General features: G+C 43.8%; 1 protein-coding gene across 3 annotated transcripts; it reads right to left on the bottom strand.

Moving 5' to 3' along the window:
- Positions 1-435: 435 nt before the first annotated feature.
- Positions 436-25,201, bottom strand: LOC147026446 (elongation factor 1-alpha, oocyte form-like). 3 transcript variants are annotated; one of them, XM_085881870.1, is made up of 8 exons: positions 25,115-25,201; positions 24,554-24,763; positions 18,407-18,586; positions 3,959-4,255; positions 3,711-3,861; positions 3,368-3,624; positions 1,349-1,583; positions 436-712 (listed from the first exon to the last, which is right to left on the bottom strand). In XM_085881870.1, the coding sequence occupies exons 2-8, from the start codon at positions 24,695-24,697 to the stop codon at positions 597-599; spliced, it is 1,380 nt and encodes a 459-aa protein (XP_085737996.1). In that variant the 5' UTR covers positions 24,698-24,763; positions 25,115-25,201; the 3' UTR covers positions 436-596. The 3 variants fall into 3 exon arrangements, with proteins under 3 accessions (XP_085737996.1, XP_085737994.1, XP_085737995.1); XM_085881868.1 differs by lacking the exon at positions 25,115-25,201 and adding an exon at positions 24,931-25,068; XM_085881869.1 differs by lacking the exon at positions 25,115-25,201 and adding an exon at positions 24,931-25,040 and having other exon boundaries at positions 24,554-24,720.
- Between the last annotated feature and the right edge of the window lie 1,687 nt (positions 25,202-26,888).

Consider the following 26,888-nt stretch of genomic DNA (forward strand, 5'->3'; position numbering starts at 1 on the left):
TGATAGAGAATAACTTCAGAAACCAACATGAACTAGTCTCTGGAGATCCAAGTTGTAAATATACCCAGAGATGGGGAATCCCACGCCATTGAAAAATAATTGAAATCAGATAAGCGTTTTTCCATTAATTACAAAAAAAATTTTCAAGATGGCCACCCCAGTCGGCCATCTTGGATCCGGCCACGCCCAAAATCAATAGGGTTCCTTCCTTTTCAGGTGGTACATGAGTTGTGTGACCCAAATTTCAAATCGATATGGCGAACAGTTTATGAGTTATCGCACTCACAGCTATAAATGTTGACGCCCAGCCAGCCGGACGGACGACCCGGGTGACAACAATATCCCCCTTCCCCCACGCGGCGGGGGATAAAAACATGCAAGAATCCATTAAAATGCAACAACTCAGAAAAAAAAAATACAAATAAAAACCAAACCGACTTGTCAACTCATTTTTATTTCCAGATAAGGATAACAAATTTGACATACAAAATTAAATTGCTCCAAACAAGTTCTTCTGCCTCACCCCCATCCCAAAAAGTGTGCATCAAGCAAATTCAAAACAAAGCAATGAACATTTCGATTTCAGAAAACGAAAACTATTTCTTAGACTTCTGTGCAGATTTTGTAACTTTCGTAGCAAGCACCTTTTTCTCAACGGCCTTGATTACCCCAACGGCCACAGTTTGCCGCATGTCCCGCACAGCAAACCGACCTGGAGAAAGAAGATGACAGTAGCCATGACAAGTGGGTATGATAAGTGGGTAGATCTTTACTGAGGGAATGAATAAACAGGGAAAAAAAAATATGGGAACACTGCAACCAGAAAGGGGTTTGAGTAAGGAAGGGTTAATGGGGTAATCAAGATTGAAGTCAAGGTTGGGGAACACAGGTCCAAAAGTAATGCAACTATTTACCAATTTACTCAAATTAAGCAGTTGCATTGCACTGGTCAAAGCAAGGCACATTTAGAGAACAAAACATATGGCTGCCTCAAGTACAAGAAAATACAGATGCTAACATTTTCTGTCTGTCCAAACATTCAATGAAATTGAAAAAGTGAAATTTGACCAACTTTTGCAAAAATGCCAAAGCTTCGTTCAAATGCAAGTGAGGAGAATCAGAGCACCTGTGCATGTGTCAAAATCCATTGCAAAAGACCAAGGACTATCTGAAAAACTAAGGGGAAAATAATCTGCTTTGAGAGTTCAAACAAATGAAAATACTCTAATGGAAAGAAAGACCAAAAGGTCTAAAATGTTAGGGTCAGAACAGCATACTTGGCTTTGACAATACAAAACTCGAGGGACTCTGGCATTGAAAGGTAAAACACCTTTGGTAAGAAACTCACCGAGCGGTGCATACTTGGAAAATACTTCCACACACATGGGCTTCAGGGGGATCATTTCTATCAAAGCAGCATCACCGGATTTCACAAACTTTGGGGTATCTTCCAGTTTCTTTCCCGAGCGGCGGTCAATTTTCTCCTTTAGCTCAGCAAACTTGCACGATATGTGTGCCGTGTGGCAATCCACCACAGGTGAATATCCAGCACCTATCTGTCCAGGGTGGTTCAGGATAATGACCTGCAAAAGGAAGAATCTTTGGAAAATTTCCCATCAGGAGATTGGCAATCGAAACCCCATGCAAGCGCTGAAAACGAAGAATAGAAAATATAATTTTTACACAAGTGTGTGAAGATACGCCTCCAGCATCATTAGCCAACCTATTGTTACTTTTGATCTATGTTAAAGGTCAGATGAAAAATTATGTCACAAGAGATAAAGTAGAAATATCAGATGCTGCTGATGTTGCGGTTTGACAATGACCAAAGGGCACATGAACTTTGACCTGGTGAAACCCAAAATATAATCGGTTCATAATTATGCTGAAATCACACGACCTTTTACACCAAAATACAAGTTAATCTCTGCATCATTGTAGCTATTCATACCACATAGTCAAAATCACTTCAGTGATTCACAAGTTATCATGTTAACAAAAATCTGCTCTGGATGCATGGATGGCCAACCCCAAAACAGGGTCATTCCATGTCAAATCAAAGAATCTGCCGTCATCTCAGAGTTTTGTAAAAAAAAAACAAAAAAAAAAAAAACTTTGGGAACCAATTGGGACCCATGAAAAACGGCAAGAACTCAAATATTTTTGCTCACAGCCTCTTAATTAGTGAGATAGAGACGCACAAACTTTGGACTAATTAGCACGACGTCGCAAATTCAAATAGCCATATCTCTAAAAGTACAACACCTAGAGAGCTGGTTTTCGTGTCATTTTTAAGGTATTTTCATGCCCTATGAATTTGTCTGGGCAATATTTTCCTACCTCCAACCACAAAAAAGTTATCACCAAATATAAACTTCAATCGTGAATCCCCCAAAAAAATGTATCCTTCAAATTTCCTCAAATTCATCCCAGAGGTACCTTATGATGTCAAGAAGCTTCCACATAAATTTTGTGATGGGCACTCCAATAGTTTCTGAGATATGAGCAATAATGTACATGTACGTATGGCATATAGGTTCGAAAATCAGCATTTGTAATGTATTATACAATAATTCTAACCTAGCCATGACAGGGAACACAGGGAACGACCATCAATTGCTTTGAAGTATCATATACTTTCATTTTCAACTGGGCCTGAGGGGAAGAAACAAGTGCTGCTGTTGCTGCATTGAAGAGGAAATTGAAAGCCTAAGTCAGGTTAGTAAACACTGTGTACTTGAACTCACTTATTGATTGTATAATACATTACAAATACTGATTTTCGAACCTATATGCCATACGTACATGGACATTATTGCTTATATCTCAGAAACTATTGGAGTGCCCATCACAAAATTTATGTGGAAGCTTCTTGACATCATAAGGTACCTCTGGGATGAATTTGAGGAAATTTGAAGGATACATTTTTGGGGGATTCACGATTGAAGTTTATATTTGGTGATAATTTTTTTGTGGTTGGAGGTTGGAAAATGTTGCCCAGACAAATTCATAGGGCATGAAAATACCTTTAAAATGACATCAAAACCAGCTCTCTCGGTGTTATACTTTTAGAGATATGGCCATTTGAATTTGCGACGTCGTACTAATTAGTCCAAAGTTCGTTAGTCTGTATCTCACTAATTAAGAGGCTGTTAGCAAAAATATTTGAGTTCTTGCCGTTTTTCATGGGTCCAAATTGGTTCCCAAAGTTTTACAAAAATCTGAGAGATGACGGCAGATTCTTTGATGATTTGACATGGAATGACCCAACAATGCCTTTGGAGCCTCCAGTCCAGAGGCTTTAAAATAAAATATCAATAAAAATGATAAATACATTGAAAGATAGCATCAATCAGGTGAAATATACCTGAGAAATAAATGAATCGGCTTGCTGAGGAGGGTCATTTTTACTCTCTCCCACCACATATCCTCGATGTATTTCCTTCACCGAAATGTTCTTTACATTAAAGCCTACATTATCCCCAGGAAGAGCTTCCTGCAGTGCTTCATGATGCATCTCCACAGACTTGACCTCAGTTACCAGGTTCCCAGGTGCAAAAAGAACCACCATATTTGGCTTCAGTATGCCAGTCTCCACTCTGCCAACTGGTACGGTGCCAATACCTGGTCACAATTGGCATAAAGTCAAGTAGAGCCCAAGATAAAATTGAATTTCAAATTACACAATCACATCTCTTCCACCATCTAACCTCCAATCTTGTATACATCTTGCAAAGGGAGCCGGAGTGGCAGCTTAGTTGGGCGTGATGGTGGCTGGATAGCATCCAAAGCAGCGATTAAAGTCACACCAGTCACATCACCGCTCTTCCTCGCTATGGTCCAGTTCTTGAACCATGGCATCTAGAAAACATTTTTTGTATCATTCCTGTAATAGTCAACTTAATTAAAAAAAAAACAAAAACATAATAATTCCTTTTTTTAATTAATAAAAACTTGCATTTTTGCTGGCCACCAACATGTTGTCCCCGTGCCAGCCAGAAATGGGCACGAAGGCAACAGTTGCTGGGTTAAATCCAATCTTCTTCACATAACTGCTAACTTCCTTCACAATCTCGTCAAAACGCTTCTGGTTGAAAGGAGGCTCCGTGGAATCCATCTTGTTGACACCAACAATGAGCTGTTTAACCCCAAGAGTGTAGGCAAGCAAGGCATGCTCACGGGTCTGACCGCTCTTTGAAATGCCTGCCTCAAACTCTCCTGTAGATGCAGCCACAATGAGCACAGCACAGTCTGCCTGAAACCGTCATGCCAACAAGATAAATCAGCACAGTAAAATGATGGGTATGAAATTAGACACTGGTTACTTCAGCAATATTCATTCACATCAGGACCTCCACGAGGTACATGGATGGGGAGGGGTTGGAGAGGCCCTTTTATCAGAGGACCAATCAAATGATAATCTTCACTTGAAGAATGGATTTATTTAAATAATTTATTGGAGCTGACATCCTGCAACTATTTCCACCAACTGAAAAGTGCTGTAAATTCGAGTAAATAACTTGCAGTCAATTACAGTTCAAGCCAATAATTTTTTTTAAAATCTTTTTTTGTATTCAGAGTCAAGGCTCATGAAAAAGCTGGAACAGAACGCAGCAAAGCTACAGGTGACGGGATTCAAGTTAGGGTCCCAAATGTCAGTCCTGACCACAAGTGCTTCAGGTTGTGACATCTGACCCCAGGTCCTATTCCCAGCTTGTCGGCTTAAGCTGGCAAGCTTGCCAAGGTTATGCAAGCTTACACAGTCGGGGAGGGTGGGAGGGAAAGACAGACACCCTTTTATACTGTGATGGCCGTACAACTCTGAAAGCACGGCGTGTAGAAAAAGACCAGACGCCATAAACAGCAATCACCTCTTGCCAGATCTTGGCACCAAGGGTCAGTTTACCCAACCTGTGAGAAGAATTAAGCAGATGGGGAAAGGTGCCCAGGACTAACAGCTATTTGGCCAAGCAAAGCAATGTTTGACATTACACTCTATCGTCCATAGTCTATCTTCTAAATTATTCACTTGGACCAATTGGCCCAGGCCATCAGATCAAACCAAAGCAAGGTAAGTAAAGACACTAACCCCATCAATTTAATACACAAGCAATTGAGCTGGAAATTGGCAGGAGAAAGCAGTTGGGGAATTATAATTAGGAAATGGGCAAATTCAGAAAAGAGGCAAAGAAAGCAATATTCATAAATATACAGAACATACATTGAGATGATGCGCTAAATCCAGCCTTGGATGCACGACTTGGCACTTTTACAATAAATGGATCCAGACACCCCAAATGGTCGTGGGAAGAGTGAGCAAGGGTGGTGGGAAAAGGTGTTTTTTTTTTCTACATGCCCCAATGTTCACAACTATGAAGCTGCGATTGCCCATGGCTCGTTAGTTCAGGCTTGCCTCCATCCTGGTCTTTCCTCTGCTTCAACAGCACACTGGTTGTATGGGGGTTGCTGGATGGTTTCTGGCCGAACACAATGGTCTGCATGGCTGCAGGTATCTCGTGCTGCGATTCGAGATGGTGGCTCCAAAGCAGTGTGCTGGCAACCATCTTGTGCTGTGATGCGAGATGGTGGCTCCAAAGCATTGTGGTGGCAACCAGGCTACATGAAACGCGTACCAGGCTTGCAGGGTTGTCAGTGTGCAAAAGCCGCAGAAAGTCCGGAAGAAAAGGAAAGTCAGAAAACATCGAAAAGGTGAAGAAGCATGGGAGAAAGATTTGTGTAATGTCTAAGAGGCACGGTGAGGAATAGAACAAAACTGTGAAAACCACAAAGTCCACTCAGCTCTGTCCCCATAAAAAATTTAAATCTTCTTCTTTCGGCTGCTCCCGTTCGGAGTCGCCACAGCGGATCATCCATTATGATTTGGCACAGGTTTTACGCTGGATGCCCTCCTTGACGCAACCCTGGTCTCCTCTTACGACATGGTTATGGTACACCTATTCCATTTTTAATGGAATAGGTGTACCCATTAAAATTTTTAATGAGTTCCCTTTATTAGGATATGAGCCAAGGGGGGTGGTCGGTACCATACAGATGGAGTAAGGCTCATTGTGAATTTTAACAAGATATATGTCCCTTCGGGTGCTTCATAATAGGGGGTAAAAAATAAAAGTATGGGTATTCATGCTCCCTGGGTGTGCCTTTGTTCCATTTGACAGTAGAAACATACACACCAAATATGAAGCAGATTGGAGGATGTTTAGGGGTTCCTCAAGTTTGGCACAATATTGTTGAAATTTGCCAAACTGTAACTGACAACTTTCCGTCGAATATGCACAACGCAGTACACTTCACAATATGGTTGTTTGATATTTTCAAAAACCACAGTCACATAGGATGAAAGAATAGTTTTTCCAAGGAGACCTTGATGAGCTTTTTGACATTGCAGTGCAAAATGCACTCTCCAGAATGGACATAATTGTGCCAACTTGAGGAACCCCGAAATATCATGGAATTTTGTTCATTTTTTGACCTACAAGTTCTTATGGGGTATTGGAACAAAGGCAACATCAGGGAGCAGCAAAAATAAAACTTTCATTTTTTGGAACACCCTAATGTCCCGAGATATGAAAAAAAAGTGATAGTGTATAACTCTTGGCCATCTGTTTTATCACCCGAAATATTATTATACACCCGCTTCGCCAAAAAATGTGATATTTGCTAAAATTGGAATAATTTTTTTTTTTAAGGACCACAGAGTGCCAATAATTTGCATATTGGATGCCAACTAATATAGTAATAGAAATATAGAACATTTATGGGGGTTATTTGTCAAACTTTTGATACGACAAAAAAAATGTTAAATTTAGTGAAAAAGTGGCCGAAATCGCTTCGAGTTCAGAATTCACATTGTACGTTTTTGTCAATATTTCAAAAATGAAAACTCCGAGAGTAACATTTGACCCCTCAAAATCTTCGCAAGGACCGACTGCATTGGAATATCATTACTTTGTAATATGGTGGTTGTTTGGGGCACATATTTTGGCAAAGTTCAACCAATACCCCCTAATTTTGATATTTTGGAACAAAACAGATTTTGAACATTTTCGGTTTATTCATCTACTTCTGGTATCTCAGTGTAATTTTTGGTTTCAGCTAGTATCCTAAAGTAGGTATGGAACATCAGGTACATTATATTTCACAATACATGCAAAATTGCTGCACACTCCAGGTTTATCATAATTACGTTATCATTAACTGATCTCTCGAACAAATACGCCTTGTTATTACCAATCAATTTTTAACACAATTGACACAGATTACAGGCATTTAAATTAAACAAATACTAAATAATGTTTATAAATTGAACCTATCCTTTTATGCATCAGGCTACTTTAAATTACAATGAACGTCATACATATTCTGGCAAGTGAGCCTTCCGCTGTGAGGTTTCTTTCTATGCACAGGTCCCAGAGACCAGAATCTTGAAAACGAGCTCTGAGAATTGCGAGTATATTGCAGACTGTATGGAAAGTACCCAGACGAAGAATTATTCGTGAATACTTGTCTATTTCCAGATGATTTCGGCTGCATTAGCATATAATGCCTGGTCCAACACTTCAGCAACCTCCTCTAACTGTAGTGCCATCCTCAAGTTCTGACTGGTTTAATATTTCAGCGACTGTAGTCAATTCTGTCGCTGGAGCATTGATCATGGGCATATAACCAACAACATCCTTTGAGACTGTCATAGAATCTCTGGTGTTTATATTGAAACCTATCCAGCTTGGTATGCGCTGCTTCTCTGAGTCGGTCATTCAAGCAAGTATCCAGATGAGGTTTTTGTTCGTAGCTGTGTACTCTGTTACTATGCTCGTGTCTGTTGTGAGCAACTGTGGTCCAACGCGTTGTCCAGCAATGTGTGTTGTCAATTCGTGATCAGAGACATCCAAAGATCTTTGCTTTTTCTTGGCTATCTCAGAAAGTGCTTGTTTCGGAAGATGTGGTCCATAAACTCTGGCCTGTACCACGATGTGACGTTCCCTTTCCACAAAATGTTTCTTCCAATCTATCAATGTTGTCCCATGCTAAGTTGGTAAACGTATATGGTTGAATACTTGTTGGTATGAGTGTCTGCTGATTTAGATAAGCTGCGAGCTTCTGTAAGAACAAGGCTGTGTCATTTTCTTCCAGCTGAGAGTAAGATATCCCATGGCCTAATCTGTTCAACGTCCGTATCAACTCCGTATTCCCAGTGAGTGTTTTAACCATGTATGGAAGCAGTATATGTTTCGGTGGCTTCTGCATACCACATGTCACTGCATATACCACATCTTGACTGAAGGATTCCGTGAGCATTGTTACTCTCCGTGAAGGGTGTTTGTGTTCTGGATCACCAGTTAGTAGACCGATCAGAAACCGTCAAAGATATTCTGGTGCAGTGAACGATTCCTTCTCCACGTCGGACGGGTGATAGGGCCAGGTTGTTGGTTTTTTCTCGTCCTTTATTGTTGCTCTCAAAAATGACGATGACTGATCAATGATCATCGAGACATTTGTTGATTTATCTTGAAGTTTTCAGCTCCCTTTCCATATCGCAATACTCACTGACGATATCGTGCATTGTTATGCAATCAGGTACAACAACAAGTTTTCCTTTTGTGTCAGCGAAAATCTGAATACAGTCTCCCAACTCCTGTTCCAATTTCTGACGGAGATATTTCTTGGTGGATTCTGTTAGACTATGTATGCCTCTGGCAGACATCATCGTTCGCAGTTTCTCTGTAAGCGTTGTAACTGACAATTTGCTTGTTGGGAACGATATCAGTTCGTATATAATGAAACAGTTCTGCATATGATTCGTCTTGCTTTTTGAGATAAATATCATTCTCCTGAGAAGCAGCAGGCTCTGTATTGAGACCAAGTGCTGGTCTTGTGTAGTCCCTGTAGCAGGAAGCATGATAATGTGCTTCAGCAGCAACTCTGTCCCTACTCGTTATGGCTAAGAGATTGGTGTCACTTGCGGACTGCACAAGCTCGAAGCTTCTGGTCCGATCTCAACTCCGCAGATTGGACTAGTTTTTCCCCCGAGTTTACGTTCCCTTTTATCTCTTGGCATTTTCGCAGAAAATGCATGTCTAATCATAGATGCGCGATTCTGATGAAGATAGTCTTGCCGGTCGCTTAGCATTGGAACACTCAGCAACAGCTTCCTCAGTTGAGCTTGGATCTGTTTTACGTTTAAGGGCTTCCAGATCTCTCTTCATCGTGAAAATGCTCCTGCATTTCCTATGGTAGAAGATCACTGGAATCTCCTTGTCTGTCACCGATTTAGCAATGTCAAGTATAGGGGAGTGATCTCTTACTTGAGCAGCATTTATTAGGGTTTTCCACGATTCAAAACTTTGTGGACTGGTAAGTTGTTCATTTGGATCAATAGTCAGTGATTCCTTGTGAATTATACAGTGTCTTCCAGTTGGCTCTTCGGCCTCATCTCTGGTTTGTTCTTCCATTGCGATTGCACTAGCAACTACACATACTGGGCAAGCACTAACACCACCATTACCACATTACCTGGAATGACAAAAGGAAATAACAATTTAGTTGGGCAATACAGATGGAAATACAGTAATGTTTAAGGCAATCCATTACTTTTAATATATTTAGATGTTTGAATTTGTAAAATATTGCATCTGGGATGTTACACATTTATCTACTTTTTTTGTAATATTAAATAGTTAAACCAAAAATTACACCGAGATACCAAAAGTAGACAAATAAACCTAAAATGTTCAAAATCTATGTTTTGTTCCAAAATATCAAAATTAGGGGGCATGGTTGAACTTTGCCATAATATGTTCCCCAAACAACCACCACATGACAAAGTAATGATGTATTCCAATGCAGTGGTTCCTTGCGAAGATTTTGAGGGGTCAAATGTTACTCTGGGAGTTTTCATTTTTGAAATATTGACAAAAACGTACAATATGAATTCTGAACTCGAAGTGATTTCGGCCACTTTTTCACTAAATTTAACATATTATTTGTCATTATATCAAAAATTTGACAAATAACCCCCATGAATGTTCTATATTTCTATTACTATATTAGTTGGCATCCAGTATGCAAATTATTGGCACTCTGTGGTCCTTAAAAAAAATATTTATTCCAATATCACATTTGGTGGCGAAGCGAAGCGGGCGTATAATAATATTACGGGTGATAAAACAGATGGCCGAGAGTTATACACTGCTATCACTTTTTTTTCATATCTAGGGACATATATCTTGCTAAAAATCACAATGAGCCTTACTCCATCTGTATGGTACCGACCGGTCAATTTGGGGGGTCTGGCTCATATCATAGCCTATATTGCATTGCCTCCCTTTGTTTCACAGCCACTCATTAGCACAGGTCTTGGAGGGATAGTGACCCCCACCCCAAACAGTGAATTGGGGGTGCCAACTTCCCACCAGACAACAGCACTCAATTGGTGGAATGGGACCCATCAGGGCTGACTTTCCAGGAGAGTGGAGGGGGTTAGAGATAAGGGCCCACCTATTAAACCTTGTTGGTTTCCATCTGAGGTTTCCCTTGAACTTGTGCCAATCTCCATAATTTCTCCACTAAAGGAAGAACATGCATCTTGAAGGTAAAATAATGAAAAAAAACCAAACTTGGTCTCACTCACATTCACAAAGCACATGTAATCCCAATGAACACAATATACTTAATTGCTAAACAGAATACCAAGTCAACTAATTTCAAAACGACAAGGATGTGCTTTATCCTCCCAGGGGGTTCACAACTGTCCTCCCGAAGCTATCATCAATACTATCGTTTCCTATGTGGAGGTTTATTTCTTGGAAAGAATTCACGGCAACAATAGAATCCTTTATACAAGCTTTAATGAAAGTCATTCATGAGCCAAATCGACAAAAGAAACACCTCCACTTTACTGGAATGACAGACACACCAAGGCTCGTAAAGAGCAAACACACAACATATAACAAGGGCAGCAGGAGACCAGAGGGACAGGAGAGGAAGCACAAAACAGTGAGGAATTGACACGAGATGTGGAAGGGAGCAGGATGCAGTGGGGTACACAGGGTAAACAAGATGGACACTACAAGGACTTTCAGAAAGGAGGACAGGGAATATGAGGTGGGTTTGGGGTACATTAACGGGGGTAGAAAAGATCATGGTTTTGGATGGGTTTTTCCAAAAAGGGACATCACCTTCCATTATTGGTCGTGAATGCACAGCCTCCAATATCAGGAACACCAGGACCATCACGTCAGGTTAGGTCAGGAAGCATACACCAGAGCAGCACGTCACTGCACCCACTTTCCGCCAGTACTCCAGTGGCCTCCGTCTGGCCATCCCCCAGGCAGATGTCCGGACCATCCCCAACTCCTTGAGATTCTAATCAACCTGCTGCAACCATGAGGCACGTGGTTGGCCCATTGACCTCCTCCACTCACGAGACTCCATCGCTGAGAGAATCTGGTGAGCAGGATCAGCGTCAGGAAAATGAGCCAAATGTCCATACAGCCGCAGCTGAAGCTCACGGACTATGCAGGTAACAAATATCATTCGAGTCTCTCAGCAACCGCTCGTTGGACACAAAGTCCGACCAGCGACAGCCAAGGATTCTCCGAAGAGACCTGGTACCAAAGGAATTACGTCTCCGTCGCAGATTCCTGGTCAGAGTCAGTCTCACATCAATTGAGCAAGACTGGAAGCAAAGGACCTGAACTCGGACTTTCGTCCTGCCGCATAGGTACCGGCAGCGCCACACCCCATAATCCAGTGAATCCATGACTCATCAGGCCAGACCAAGGCATCTGTTCACCTCCGACTCTCAGCCAGCAGAGACATGAATATTGCTGCCAAGATAAGTGAATCTCTCCAAGATCAACATCTTCACCACAAACAGGCCAAGACAGGACAGCAGCATCAAAGATGTCATTGAAAACCTGAACCTTAGTTTGACCCAAGAAACGCATAACACCAGCGGTTCCGACAACATTTAGCACCTCAAGGGTGCCCAAAAGGATATCTAAAGTCACCGCAAAGATGACTGCATAATCTGGAAATCAAGGTCAGAGATCTTGACATTCCCAAACGATGCACCGCAGCTTGATCTCTCCGACATCCTCCCGAGAATCCAGTCCAAACAAGTGCTGAAAAGTGTGGGGGCCGGAACACACCCCTGACGAACTCCAGTAACAAATGGAAATCAGTCAGAGATGGTACCACCACATCTCACAGCACTCTCAGTACCAGAGTAGAGTTCAGACATCAGATCGATCAGTTTTGGTGGCACCCCAGGAAGACCAAGAATCCTCCAGAGGACATCCCGATTCACTGAATCGAACACTTTACAGAAATCAACATAGGCTGCAAGCATCCCCTGCTGAAACTCATCTGCGTTCAGCGAAACCCAAAGGGCAAGGAAACGGTGAATCGTTGACCATGGTCAATCTCCTTTGCCACACCGCCAGCATTGGAATACAAAGTCCAGCGATGAGCTTGTGGGCACTGAAACCATGAACCAGCCACCCTAAGTCCATGACTTCTTGCAAAGTCAAGGAACTTAGTGCTATTCAGGTTCACAGTTCCTGACCCATGGGGAGCAACAGACGTCTCATAACCATCCCCATCAGTTCGTCGATGCATTGAAATCCCCCAAGACGAGAAGTGTATCGCCCCTGGGGCACTGATCAACCAAAGACTCGAGCGTGGCATGGAATGCGTCCTTCAGTGAGATCACTCGCCTCAGTTGGAGCATAAACAGAGACCAGGGAAATGACACCGAAGGAATGACGAATCCTTAGTCTCATTTCCTGCTCATTGACTGGTATTACCTCAATTATCATTAGAGTCAGCTTATTGGACACAGCTGCAGCAACTCCTTGGGTATGGTCACCATCAGAGCGACTAGACCAATAGCACGTGTAACCACCCGCCATGATCTCACCGCAATCCGGTCTCTGAACCTCAGAGTGCTGCAATACCAATGCCCAAACACTTGAGCTGAGATAAGACACAGGTGATCATCCTCTCTTTGGGATAGAACTTTCCAGACACCCACCCGAAGGGACCGCCACAGGTTAACGCAAGGAGACCGCAGTCTGGTGGACGATACCTCAGCACTACTCCGACCCACACTCCCACAATCTGACCCGGGAATGTTACGCCGTGGTTTCCCTATCTTCAAAGATTGGGTGTTCCGAAGGCTTTGCTCCAATCGTCATTTGGTGAGCTGCCCTGTGAAGGGAAACTGCACACGAGGTACTCCCACGGAGTGATTTTTTCAGATTTTATAAATGTTTCGAGAACGTTTTGCGGAATGAAGTGTTTTAAGGTGGCTGGAGTGCAAATCCTGCCACCAACCTCCTAATAAGAAGTAACCCAACTGCAGGAGGATGTCCGCAAACACAATTGGCCCATCTGCACACGACATCAAGCAGCTTTAGGTAACTGTATTAAAAAAAAAAATATGGTGGTGAACTCAAAGATAGAAGAAAACAAGGTGATAGTCTTTCCGACAACCAGAATTTAAAATACAGGACACTTTAGCAGCACATGGTAAACCTCTGAAGAAATTTCCAGCTCTGCCTTTCCACAACCTGAACACGAACAAAATGAACAGCCACAAGTCATGTGAGAAAACAGACAGATGGACAAGTGATGCAAGCAGGAGAGAATATATGCAGAAGCAAACTGGAAATTCAGGGGGGGGGGGGATTTAACTATTTAAGATCATGGTTTTGGATACGAGATGGTGATGAACAGCTGTCTTGAAGACCGATGAGCAGCGATTCTGGGAGTGAGATTTCTATTACTGTTGTGGGATTGTTTTTGACATGTAGGGCTTTAAAGGTCGTTTTTTTCTCTCTTTTGAACAAGAAAAGGACAAAGCCAGAAGCAATACCGAGAAGAAAAGGGGCAAAAACTAAGCAGAAAGTAGCAACCAGACAAGCCCAGCTATAAACAGGTGACTTTACCAGATAAAAATACAATTCAATACAGAAAATTGGATGAAAACACGACCAGCAACAAGAGTGAAAACTAGACGGGCACGTGGTTGAATGCACATATTCACCAAGCTGAAGAGTTTACATTTTGTATCCCCTGATAAGCCAGATCGAGATCCAGAGCTGAACCAAAATCAAACTGGGTTGCTCTTCTCACCTTCCCAAATCATCCACATAGGTTTGGCAATCAATCGTTTTTTTTTTGGCCCAATGGTGAATAATCACTTTAAAATTCTAGAATTCAGCATTTCGTGCCGAGACCAGAATGCTGTGCCATGCCGTGATGCAGAGACCAGAAGGATAACCAACCAAAGGGCGCCCTGCAGGAATGCCATGCCGAGGAAATAGATGGAGGGGCACACCAAGTGCTAACAAATTAGTCTGCAGGAAGTGCACTCTTCTTTAATCCAAATCTCCATTTAATAATTATATGCAATCCTTTCCCTCAATTCTCCAACAGATCAGGGTTGGCACCGTGCACACAACACCACCTTTGATAAATGGCTACATGCTTAATGGCGGCGGACCCACTTGCAGTCCCAGGATAATGTATCATCACCCACGGAGCAGGGTACGAATGGCACCCATCGTGTTCGGGTCTGCACATGTTAGCATCGCATCTCACCGTGGCCACGGGTGTCTCCCACGGACGGCGAACGTACCCTCACCTCTCCGCCCGGCGAGGCTGCAGCCAGGCAAAGGCACGCTGTACGGCTCGGGCTGCATGGATTAGACAGGCAGCGCATTCACCGGCAGTCGCCGTGGACGGCCCGGGAGTTTGGTGCAGGGTGATTAGTGTCACGATGCTCGGAGCGAGACGATTTCGCAGCCTGGAACCATCTGGCCGGAAGTAAAGTTAAAGTGGAGACGCTTCCGGTCATGGCGGCCAGGCCGTGTGCTGGCCGGGGTCCAACCAGAGCGCCCGATTCGGTTGACATCACTTCGGGTCTTCGCCACCGCCCCACAGGATCTATAAAATAACGTGTCACAGAGCCACTAGTGCGTCGTTCCTGCTCATTCCTGTCGGATCGTCCTGCTCGTTCTCGGATAGTGGCCTTTCCTGCACTGCATTCCCGTCTGCTCATGGATTTCAGTTCCAGTTCAAGTTTGAGTGCCAGTTCCTGTCGTCGTTCCTGTCTGCCCATTCCTATTGGCTCGTCCTACTCGTCTTGGTATCTGGGATTGACAACGCAGCCATTCACCTTCTGACTCCACCTTCTTCACCACTGACTCCACCCATTGCTTCGGACTCCGCCAAAAGTCTTTCTTTCACGCCTGTCAGGCCACGCCCATTCTCTGGATGGATGGCCCAGCTTTCAGGGAGGTATCACCCAGCGGAGCATTCCCCAAAAATGTATTGGTGGCGTGGCCAGGCAATCGTGCAAGGTATTGAGAAACCGCGAGCCTCATCTCCCCTCCTCTTTTTCTCTTCATCAACGTGTGTGTGTGCATGTGCGTGTGGTCATGGCGCCTGTCCTCGCTTAAGTTAAGATTGTACAATAATTATATCGGGATAACTCTGCTCTGTGTCTGCATTTGTAAGTTGCTTGAATTATTGCAGCACCTCTCGCATTCTTTCCTATTCCTGCTTACAGACAACAAACAATATTCACTGTGCCACATATCTTTCCTCGCCTGCCTGATAAATTCCTTTGTAGAAATGTTCCCAGCTCGTTTTTGTCTTTTCATTCATTGATCCAGCACTGTCCGTATCCTCACCGAGCTCAGACTTCATTCCCAACGATCTGTTCCTTTTGGACGATACGTCCTTGGCAGTCGCTCAGCTGCATCTGATCTGGTAAAGTGATCCAGTTCGGACAAGGTTGACTGAGGGCGTGTCCTCCGGTAATTTTTAGGCAACCCGTTTAACCCATAGACGGAGGACCATAGGTCACGCGGTTGAGTTACTGGCATTCACGGTCGGTTAACGACCCAACGCATCATGGAATTAGCCATGTGCAACGGCCTGCAATTCCAGGGAGTTTGGTGGGCGCCTGAGATAGCTCTCCACCCCCCCCCAGCCCGCAACAATATATAACCTCCATCCACCTTCAGTGGCAGAGGTAACAAAGCAGTAAAAAGTTGTGAAACTTGGCTTTGAGCTGGAGCGAGGAACTCACGAACCAGCAACTCAAAACTGAAAGTCGTCAAACACCGGAAGTGCCGTTTTGGATTTTCTGCGATTATCAGACTGAACATTTCCAACATTGTGTGCAACGCATGCTGACTCAGTCACAATCAACTAGTTAACCAACACTATCGATAAACCATCCAGCTGAAGTGACAGTGGCACCCCAAAAGTACTTGAGCAGGGTGCGGGGGGGGGGGGGGGAGGAGGGAGGTCACAACCACCCATAAATTCACATAATCCCAGATCACAGACTGCTGATTTACAGCTTGCTGAAGGTCCATCAACTTTTGCTCCCTGCATTGGCACGGCCTGAAGTAGTCCATGGGTCATGGACGAAACATCACCCCAGGCTCATGTCTGCTTTCTTGTTTGAGTAATCAGTAGAATAATACTTGGTACTATTTTCAGTGCTTGGCTGCCCCATTATTTCTTCTGACCAATAGATCCCAAAACCACCTTAACCAAATGTTGTGCCGAAAAGGTTTGGCCGAAAGTGGCATGAATGTGCGACTGTTCTCTCAAAACACTGCAGCCACAGCTGACAGCAATCAAGGAAAAAATGACTGCTCAGAACATGTCACATGACGAGACAAAACACACAGCAAGTGGCTGAAGCACCAGGCATTCACGGCTGAGTTGGACAAGATTTAAAAAAAGGCAATGTGCACCACTGCCAAATAGTCTGGCCCGATGAACGAAAGGCACCACATTCTCCTCCCCCCCCCTTCCCCAAGGACAACATGCACACTCGTACTAATGTTTATCGCTGCAGACCTCTGCAATTTGGCGTCATGGCGCCATTTTCGACCCTTTCAATTAGATATTTTGAGTACTTTTCCTTCATGCCCCACAAGAAGTACATGTCGGCTGGCTTTCGGCTAAATTCAGAGTACTACTGCTGTAATTCAGCACATCGAATGGCAAGGGAGAGGGAGAAATCAAGTTCTGTTCTCTTGGATGTGGGGATCAGAAAATATGAAAGTCTGCGTTCAGGGATTTGTACGAGAGAATCAAGAATATGACAATTTATTGAAACAAAATCAGGATTGTATGAATGGGGGAGGGGGAACAACTGGCACCAAAACACGGAGAATGAAAACCACGATTTCCAAACTGGCAGTCAGTAGAAGACATTTGCGTATTGCACACGAGATGCATGGTCCACGACGACCAGTCCAGATACGAGCATTCGAGCGCTGACAACGGTTATAGGCTGTGGTTGAGAATCCTAGTTTTCGGCATGAACAGTCAACTCAGCAGTATAAACAGGTTATCTGAGATTTGTTCCCCCCAACCCCACCGCCCATTATTTTTCATGACGGCAAGCGTAGCCACATTCTTACTGCAGTTTGCCACCATATTTTGAATCCTGTTTTCTCCACTTTTGAATGTCTTGTTGCTTCCACACAAAGATGTGTAGCCTTGGTGTAGACCTTTCAGAGCTATCAAGCCAATCTCAACCAGTCAGCCAGACATTCCAAACCAAATGTCAGCAGATCAGAATCGATGTGAACATGCACAGATAATGAAGCCTTAAATCAGCCATGATTTTTGTTGGGAGAAAACTAAAACCAGCCAATCAAGATTCAGCGGTGAGGAGCAGACCTGGCCAAATGTCCCTTGGGAATCAGCCAACATTATGTACACATGGCTACCTGACAGAAAACCTGTCAATGGTCATGTAAGGATCTGAATATAAATCAACCTACAGCGCACAAGTACAATTTGTTGCCGTTTCAGTCTTATAAGGGATATCTTTATTCCAGTAACCATTTTTTTCTGCCTCAGAGTTCCTTAGGAAGCTATGCAGCTCTCCCCTGCCCACTGCATGCAAGAACTTACAACCACACACCAAACAATCTTCCTCAATTGATATTTATGTCAATGGAGACGAGAAGTCAACCGAGCGGTTCAAACTGGTTTTTTTTTTTTTTTTAAATCAGGGTTGGGGGGAGGCAACTTTAAACCACATGACTGATAAGCCAATCACAGTGCTCCATGGAAATAATAGATGGCCATACTCCATGGAAACGGCAATATGCACCATTGCACGTCAATTGTTTGGTTTCACCCAAGGATGTGCAGGCATTTAAAATGGCATTCTATTCACTCTGGTAGCTCGAAGGTTTAGCCCAGGAGGAATTTATTGCAAATTATATATTTGGATTTTCAAGACCTCAAGTTAAAGGAAGTAGCTGGGGGTGGAGATTATGAGGGTGTGGGTAAAGGGAGGTTAAACTGAGGGTTATTTGAAGCTTCTATTATAAATGCACACCTGAGAAGTGCCTGTGATCATGTTCTTGATGAAGTCCCGATGACCTGGAGCATCGATGATGGTGACGTAGAACTTTGGAGTTTCAAATTTCCACAAGGAGATGTCAATTGTGATGCCACGCTCTCGCTCGGCCTTCAGCTTATCCAGGACCCAGGCATACTTGAACGAGCCTTTACCCATCTGCAGGTCCACAAGCACAATGATGGTCACTGTTGCCTCAAAGTGCATGTCGGTACAGCTGTGGTTACACATGCACCAACGAAGCACAGCACATTACAGCCTACTGAATATATAAGCATGCTACAATTCAATACAAATTACCATTTTAAAACCAATTTCACGCAATCTCTTAATTTTCATACAACAGACCAAACAAGGTGAACATTCACAAGCATCTGTGGATTACAGTCACACAAAACATGCTGACCTCTTGGGAGTGGACTGAACACCAGACTTGAGCTTTACAGATGGAGCAGCTACATACTCGCACCTTCAAGTTTGAACTCCAATCTCAACATATATTTGCCACCGAAGGTGAAGGAGGTTATGTTTTCACCCCTTTCTGTACGTCTGTCTGTGTAGGAGCTCAAAAAGTTGTGGACTGATCTCCATGACATTTTGTGGACAGGTTTGGCGTGTGACGACGAGCCGTTTAGATTTTGGTGAAGATCTGGATGCAACTACTATAATTTTTTTTTAAGTGATTCTTCACCATTGTGAGATAGGGCTGAAAAATGATATACAAGCAGGATATGTCAAAAAGTTGTGGATTGATTCAGCCGAAATTTACTGGACAGGTTGGGTGTGTCGCAAAGATAAAATTATTCGATTTGGGTGGAGAGCCAAATCCAGATCTGGATAAGAGATTTATTTAATTTTTAAAGTGTGAGATTTGGCAGTCGTTTATGATAATGCATGCGTACAATGTACATGGGTGCACCGGGGCATGGTTAGGCAGAGAGGTGACCCACCGATGTTCTGATGCTGTGCTGTGTTGTGTCGTGTCGTGTCGTGCCCATGTCCGAATTAAACCTGTTCCCACTTCAGAGCCTTCTTTCCTGTCCAGCGAGTACATTACAGTGGTAACGAGGATGTCTTCGTGCATCAGCATATATTGCAAGAATACTGAGTGGGGGATGATTAGGAAGACACCGATCGTCTGAAGCAGTACTTTGCAAACAAAATGGATACCGATGAGGACTCTGAAAGGTGGCGAGCTGTATTACTTTCAATTGTATGCAAGCGTACAACCAATCACCCGTCCAAGGAACGCGGTGCCCCGACGTACAGCCTCATCCAAGATCTTCTTGCCCCAGCCAAACCTTCTGCCAAGTCAGATGAAGAGCTCTTCAATCTCGTGAAAAGACATCATCACCCTAAACCGGGGGAAAGATAGTCTCAAGATATAAATATTATACCCACCAATGTCAAGATGGTCAGTCAGCATCTGAGTTTGTGGCCGATTTACGCCGACTCGCCAAACATTGCGAATTTACAGATAAACTCGAAGAGATGTTCCATGATTTCTTTGTAATAGGCATCAATGACTACTCACTTCTGCAGAAACTCCGAACTGAATCCGACCCCAATTTGGCTAAAGTCATGGAAATAGTCACTGCGTGCATGCAAACTGCCGAGAGCCTGCGTGTGATCTCCAACAAGTCAAAAGTTATCCAGCAGGACCCATCGGTTAACAAGGTAACCTTTGGTGACAAGCAAAAGTGTTTTAGCAAGCCACAAAATCCACCTCCACCTCCTGACATTTCTGAATCCACCCGGAGGGTTGGGGTAACATGTTGGTGTGGTGGTGGTAATCAAGCTTTCCAATGTCTGTACAGGAATTAAACCTGTGACAACTATGGTAAGCAGGGACACTTGAAGTGTCATTCTCCATCCAAGTCAAAGAACTTGGCTCCTGCTTATCACATTGGGGTGAACCCTGAGGCAGCAGACGATACGTCACAGAACATAGCCTACAGCCGAGAGTCAAGTGAGGAACTATGAGGTTTTCTCTGTTGCAACAAAGAGCTCTGATGCTGCAATCGATAAGATCCCGGGTAAGGATGGAAGTTGATACCGGCGCCTCCAGATCAATGAGCGAGAGCAAGTTCACCTCCACCTATCCTCTGAGAAAGGCTCCTGCACTCCGGCCTGTATCTACCGACTTGAGAACATACACCAAGGACGTGGTTCCTGTAGTTTACTCAGCCAACATGACTGTAGGATATGGAAACGGCACTCATGTCCTACCACTACTGATAGTGCATGGAGAAGGACCAACCCACTTTGGCCAAGATTGGTTACGAAAAATCAGACTTAATTGTTGTGATGTAAAGTCTCAAGCTCTGATGCTGAATATGATACCGTGCTCAACAAGTACCCTGGCCTGTTCAGCGATGGTGTCGGCACCTTTGCAGTGCCCAAAGTGAGGATTCATGTTTCTGCAGATGCTCAGCCATTGTTCCATAAGGCTCGACCTGTGTCCCACATGATGCGATCAATGATCGAATGTGATCTTGACCGCCTGCAGAGTGACGGCATCATCTCACCAGTCGAGTATACCGACTGGGCAGCACCTATACTGCAATTCCAATACTCGAGGCAAATGGAACAGTGCGCATTTGTGGGGACCACAAAACGACGATCAACCGCTATTAAAAGCTGGACGGCTACCTTTTGCCCAAAGCAGAGGATCTGTTCACCACTCATGGGTGGCCAGACATTCACCAATGCCAATGTTCAAATGGAACTGTATGAGGATGCCAAGCCCTTTACATGCAACATTCATCGAGGACTCCACACGTACAACAGATGCCCATTCAGCATATGCTCTGCTGCAATCTTCCAACGAAAGAGGGAGACATTATTGAAAACTGTACAAAAGACAGTTGTATTCCAGGGCCACAGATAAGTGACTGGCAAGTCACACCATGAGCACTTCGACAACCTAAACAAAGTCCTCAATTGACTGTCACAAGCTGGGTTATGCCTAAGGACTGAGAAGTGTTCCTGTATGGCACGTGAACTTGAATACCTGGGTCATCAAACGTCCTGTCAAGGCATTTTGCCCTCTCCAAGCAAACTTGAAGCAATTTTGAATGCACCAACGCCACAAAACATTTCAGAATTTCATGCATGCCTGGGTATGTTGATCGACTTTGGTAATTTTCTGCCTCAACTCAGCATAACCGTCGAGCCTCTGCATCTTCTCAGGAAAGGCGTTGTCTGGAAATGGGAAGCTGCCCAAAGAAGAGCAATCAGGGCCACTAAAACCATGCTGTACTCCTCGCTGCTACTTGTCCATAACGACCCATCCAAGGAACTCATTCTCAGTTACGATAGCTCTTCATATGGCATTGGGTGTTACAAACAAATAGAACCGGTAATCTTCAGCCTGTTGCGTATGCACCACGAACCCTTTCTGAAACTGAACATCTCTATGCTCAAGTAGAACGAGAAGCATTGGCGTGTGTCTGGGGCACCTTAAAGATGCACCAATATGTCTTTGGAAGACAAGTTACCAGAGACTGAACGCAAACCCTTGTTAGGTCTCCTGGGAAAAACCAGAGCCATTCTACCATCATCAGGTCGTGTACAACGTTGGGCAGTGACCCTTGCCGGTTATGACTATTCATTGGTTTACCGCCCATGTAAGGAAATGTAGTGTTGATGCACTCAGTCACTTGCTGCTTCCCACAACCGTCCCAGATTCTCCACGATATGGTGATATCATTCATCTCATGGCTAACGTCATTCACGAGACGTCAGTAACCGCTAAGCAGATTGCTTGTGCGACTATCGATTGGCCACATATGGTCCATATTTAAACATTCGGTAATTGCATTAATCAGTTGTCTGGATTCAAACCAGTGTCAGTGTCCTTGCAGTCTCAAAATGCATTTTACGCAAGCCGACATGGCTCCTGCCTTTTCCATAAACAAACTTGCAGCAGGCAACTGTTATGAATTCCAGCCTTGAAACCTCAAAGCTGTTTATGAATATGTGCCAGCTTTGTCTCGCAGCCCGCTTACAACCGTGGGAGAGTTATTGGATTGCCAAACTTCCCCTCGGGTGTAGGGAGGGGGGGGGAAGCCCACTTGCACCTTTTTCTTGCTTTTCTCCACCTAGGAATAGGTTTTATATATGAAAGTTTTGTGGTGTAACCTTTAGTGTGGTACAGGGTCTGACTGCTGTGGTTGGTCCCTGTGCCACCTCCGCTTGCAAGTGCTGTGCTGCTTCAATAAACGGCATATTCGAGACTCTTCTGATGACTCCCCTCAATTCTTGGCTGGGAATGAAGGGTCTTCATAAACAGCAATCCAGATTTGTCAAAAATTGAACACCGTTATGTCAGGTGGTTTGGCATCACTACCAGAAGGGGCGAAACCATTCCTCATCTGGAAGGATGAGCTCTCTATTGATGCAGACTGCCTGCTTTGGGGTAGCAGAGTGATAATTCCACCTAAACTTGTGGGGAAAAAAAAAAAAAAAAAAAAAAAAAAAAAATCAATGAACTCCACAATGCTCATCCAGGCATAATCACCATGAAGGCTATTGTCCGAGCCCAGGTTTGGACAACGACATAAAGTTCAGTGCACGCCATTGTTACACTTGTCAAGCCCATGCCAAGACATCACGACAGTCTCCATTGGCCATGTAGTCGTGTCCATCAAAACCATGGTCCAGACTACGCATCGACCATGCTGGTCCATTTCAAGGGAAGTTTTTCCTCATCTTAGTCGATACCCATTCCAAATGGATTTAAGCGCTTGTGGTGCCATCCTCATCCTCTGCTATAACAATTGAAGCTCTACGCACGATGCTCACGCAACAGGGTTTTCCAAACTCTATTGCATCAGATAATGGATCGTTATTGATGAATGCAAAGTTTCAGAACTTTTGTGAAATGAATGACAATAAGCACAACACATCCACCCCCTACACATCTGCCAGTAATGGTCAAGCTCAACGTGCTGTTCAGATCATCAAGAATGGTCTAAGGTACATCAAGGAAGCCTCCATTCAATCTCGTGTGGTGCTCAACGACTGCACCAGACCAGATCAAACCACCGGTCGCTCAGTTGTCAAGCTTCTGATGGGTCGTGATTCAACAACACGGTTATCATGAGTGCACCCGGACGGAACGATCCAGGTTGAGAACGAGAAGTATCAACAGAAACAATCATGACCAAACGTCTGCATAACGCAACTTCCAGATCAGTGATCCTGTGTGCGTGGAACCAAGTGGTTACCTGGCATCATTATCGATAACATTAGTGAAATGATGTTTCTTGTGAAGTTGTGTGATGGTAGATACATGTGTAAACATGTTGACCAACTCAGGTTACGTCATGGGGAGCCAAACATTGAACTGGCTCGGGTGCCTTTGTCACCCACTCCTGTATGAACACCACTTGCGTTTGAGCCTGAGGCGTTTCCTCATGAAAGTCTTTTCACCAATCAATGCACCTGAACTCCTTCCTGACCCTGTACACCTTGAGAAACCCACAGCAGTTGCAATCAGACAGCCCACCACCTGCCCTTAGATCAGGTTATGTCTAAGCCTCCTGAGTCTTGAGTTGTAAAAAAATAAATAAATAAAAAAACATCAACAAAAAAAAAGTGGAAGGGGAGATGAGATCAGTAGTTTATGATAAATGTATGTATAGCACACATGGGTGCACAGGGGCATGGTTAAGAGGGTCATGTGAGCCACCCATCACCCATGGTGTGCTGTGTTGTACCCGTTCCCATTTCAAAGCCTTCGTCACCGTCCATCGACATTAAAAAAAACGATTCTTCGAGAGATGTGGCCAAAAAAAACGATATCTCAAAAATGTATTGGGCTGGATATGTTCTCATGGATCAGGCATTGCATGGCGGAGGTATGCACTCAGAGTGCTCTTCTCGTTCAGTTATTTTGCTCAGATATGTCGGGAGGAGAAAAACAAAAAACAAAAAAAAAACACCAACACCAACAACACCAACACCACCTGAGAAACAAAAGGAATCAAGATTTCACCATCTGTAGACATTAAACGGTTAAAAACCCAACAAGTGGCGTCTTAGAGGCATCAACACCATTCAAGACAACCGAGGTACAGTATTCACACCACTAGTAACAAACATGGCGGGAAATACACTCACCTCACTGGACTCCTTCTCAAACTTCTCGATGGTTCGCTTGTCGATGCCTCCGCACTTGTAGATCAAGTGACCCGTGCTGGTGGACTTACCCGAGTCCACATGACCGATAACCACGATGTTTATGTGGGTCTTCTCCTTACCCATGGCTTCAAATAGATCGCAAACTGCTGCAAGATCAAACGAATCACTTGTAAAAACGACGCAACGTCCCTGAAAAAAAATAAAATAAATAAATAAATAAACTAACAACGTCGAAGATAAAGCCAACTTTCATTAAACCCCCACAAAACAGACAATGCTCGTAAATCTTACCTGTTTGAAAGAAATAAAAATTATTTAATCAATAAACGATAACAATTAAAATAAATAAAACTTACACAATTTTAAATCGACCAGCGGCAGAACAAATGATGTTCCAAACACATCCCGCTCTCGTTTCAAGCTCACTTATAGTCTACAGAGCCACGCCCTTCATCCCACCAACCAATCACGTTTCAAGCTCACTTATAGTCTACGGAGCCACGCCCTTCATCCCACCAACCAATCACGTTTCAAGCTCACTTATGGTTTACGGAGCCACGCCCTTCATCCCGCCAACCAATCACGTTTCAAGCTCACTTATGGTTTACGGAGCCACGCCCTTCATCCCGCCAACCAATCACGTTTCAAGCTCACTTATGGTTTACGGAGCCACGCCCTTCATCCCGCCAACCAATCACGTTTCAAGCTCACTTATGGTTTACGGAGCCACGCCCTTCATCCCGCCAACCAATCACGTTTCAAGCTCACTTATGGTTTACGGAGCCACGCCCTTCATTCCGCCAACCAATCACGTGAAGGCTATCCTCAAGCGTTTGAAATTATTGAGCAGAAATGAGCTCGAGCCTCGAGTTCACATCAATTACATAATTAACTCGAGAGTTCATAAAGCACGATACCCGTGCAGTGTTCAAGAATATACCGTACTTTAATTTAAATAAAATAATGAGTTTAATTTCGTTAAAAAAATATATATTCCCAAAGTTCAGCGCATACTTCTTGTACACCACCTTTATACAGTTCTTGGACAATGGACATGTTAAATAGGGCGGCGTATAAAGGTTCTGTATACGAATTAATAATTATTCTTACACATCGACCTTATAGTTATACACCGCCCTATTTAACATGTCCAAGTACTGTAAAAACCGGAGGTTATTGGAACTGACAAGAAGGTGATTTGTGTTCTAGATTGCTCAAGTATATAATTCCATTTAAATGAAATAAAGATTGTAAAAGTCGGATAAAAACATTACCTCAGGGTTTTACCGCCATTGACGCAGTGACTATTACACCGCCCGATTTCTCACGTTACATTCATAATTATTCGTGCCTGATGTTTGTGTCCGTTCTTAGAAACAATAAGCTTTCCTGTTTGGAATGATTTTCAATCTTGTTTGAGTGCCCAGCAGGCAGACAGGCTAAATATATGATCTCACTGTGCGCATGCGCAATCAGGACCAAATTGCGGTGCTGCCAAACGGCACCTTCCTCTTCCGGTTCATGTTCAAAATATAACATTCGATATAAATAATCAATTCCCGACCATAAACTGACATTTGTGGATGGACATGAACCAATTGTGCAACCTCGCTTTTAAAAATACTTGTGCGGGCCCGTACGTGCGTGGCCGTACGTGCAAAAAAAAAAACCCAAAAAACAAGAATTGTGACGTCAATTGTGACGTCATACCACCGTGTCCTGTCATTGGTTTGGTAAATAAATGGCCATAACTTAACTTGGGAACCACTTGTCCGATTAATATCAAACCTTGAAAAGGCACATACTCAGGGCCCCAGAAATATACCCGGCAAGTTTCAATGAGATCGGACCGGTGGTTGTCGCGAAACAGCGGTAACAGACAGACAGACACACAGAGATTGCTGGAATTTTCGATAGATGCTTCGCCTGCGCGGGGTAAAGATAATAGGTTTGTGTTTGGTGATTTAATTATTAATCTGTGGTATCATGTCCAGCCAAGTGAGGCATGCTTTGATGGAATAACTGACGCTTGATTGTCTTCGTGTGTCCTCATCATTGTGCTAAAGACACCACAGTTGTGGACGAGGATTTGTCGAACCATGACCGCATCGGCACGGAAAGGTCCCGGAGTATGCCAGAGATGACCTTGAACTCTGCACAGCAGCTCAGTTTCTGTTTCATTATTGATGACGTCATAGATGCTGGGAAACGAAAGCGATTCTTCTGTCGTCGCTGCCGGCGGAAGTGTTCCACCTTCTGTCTGACTTGATTTTTGCCTGTCAAGGCGTTGGATCACCTGGGAATCCGTAGTCAA

This window comes from Eptatretus burgeri, chromosome 5 (genome assembly GCF_056783735.1).
Source record: "Eptatretus burgeri isolate ZD-2024b chromosome 5, Ebu_testis_v1, whole genome shotgun sequence".
In the NCBI taxonomy this organism is placed as follows: domain Eukaryota; kingdom Metazoa; phylum Chordata; class Myxini; order Myxiniformes; family Myxinidae; genus Eptatretus; species Eptatretus burgeri.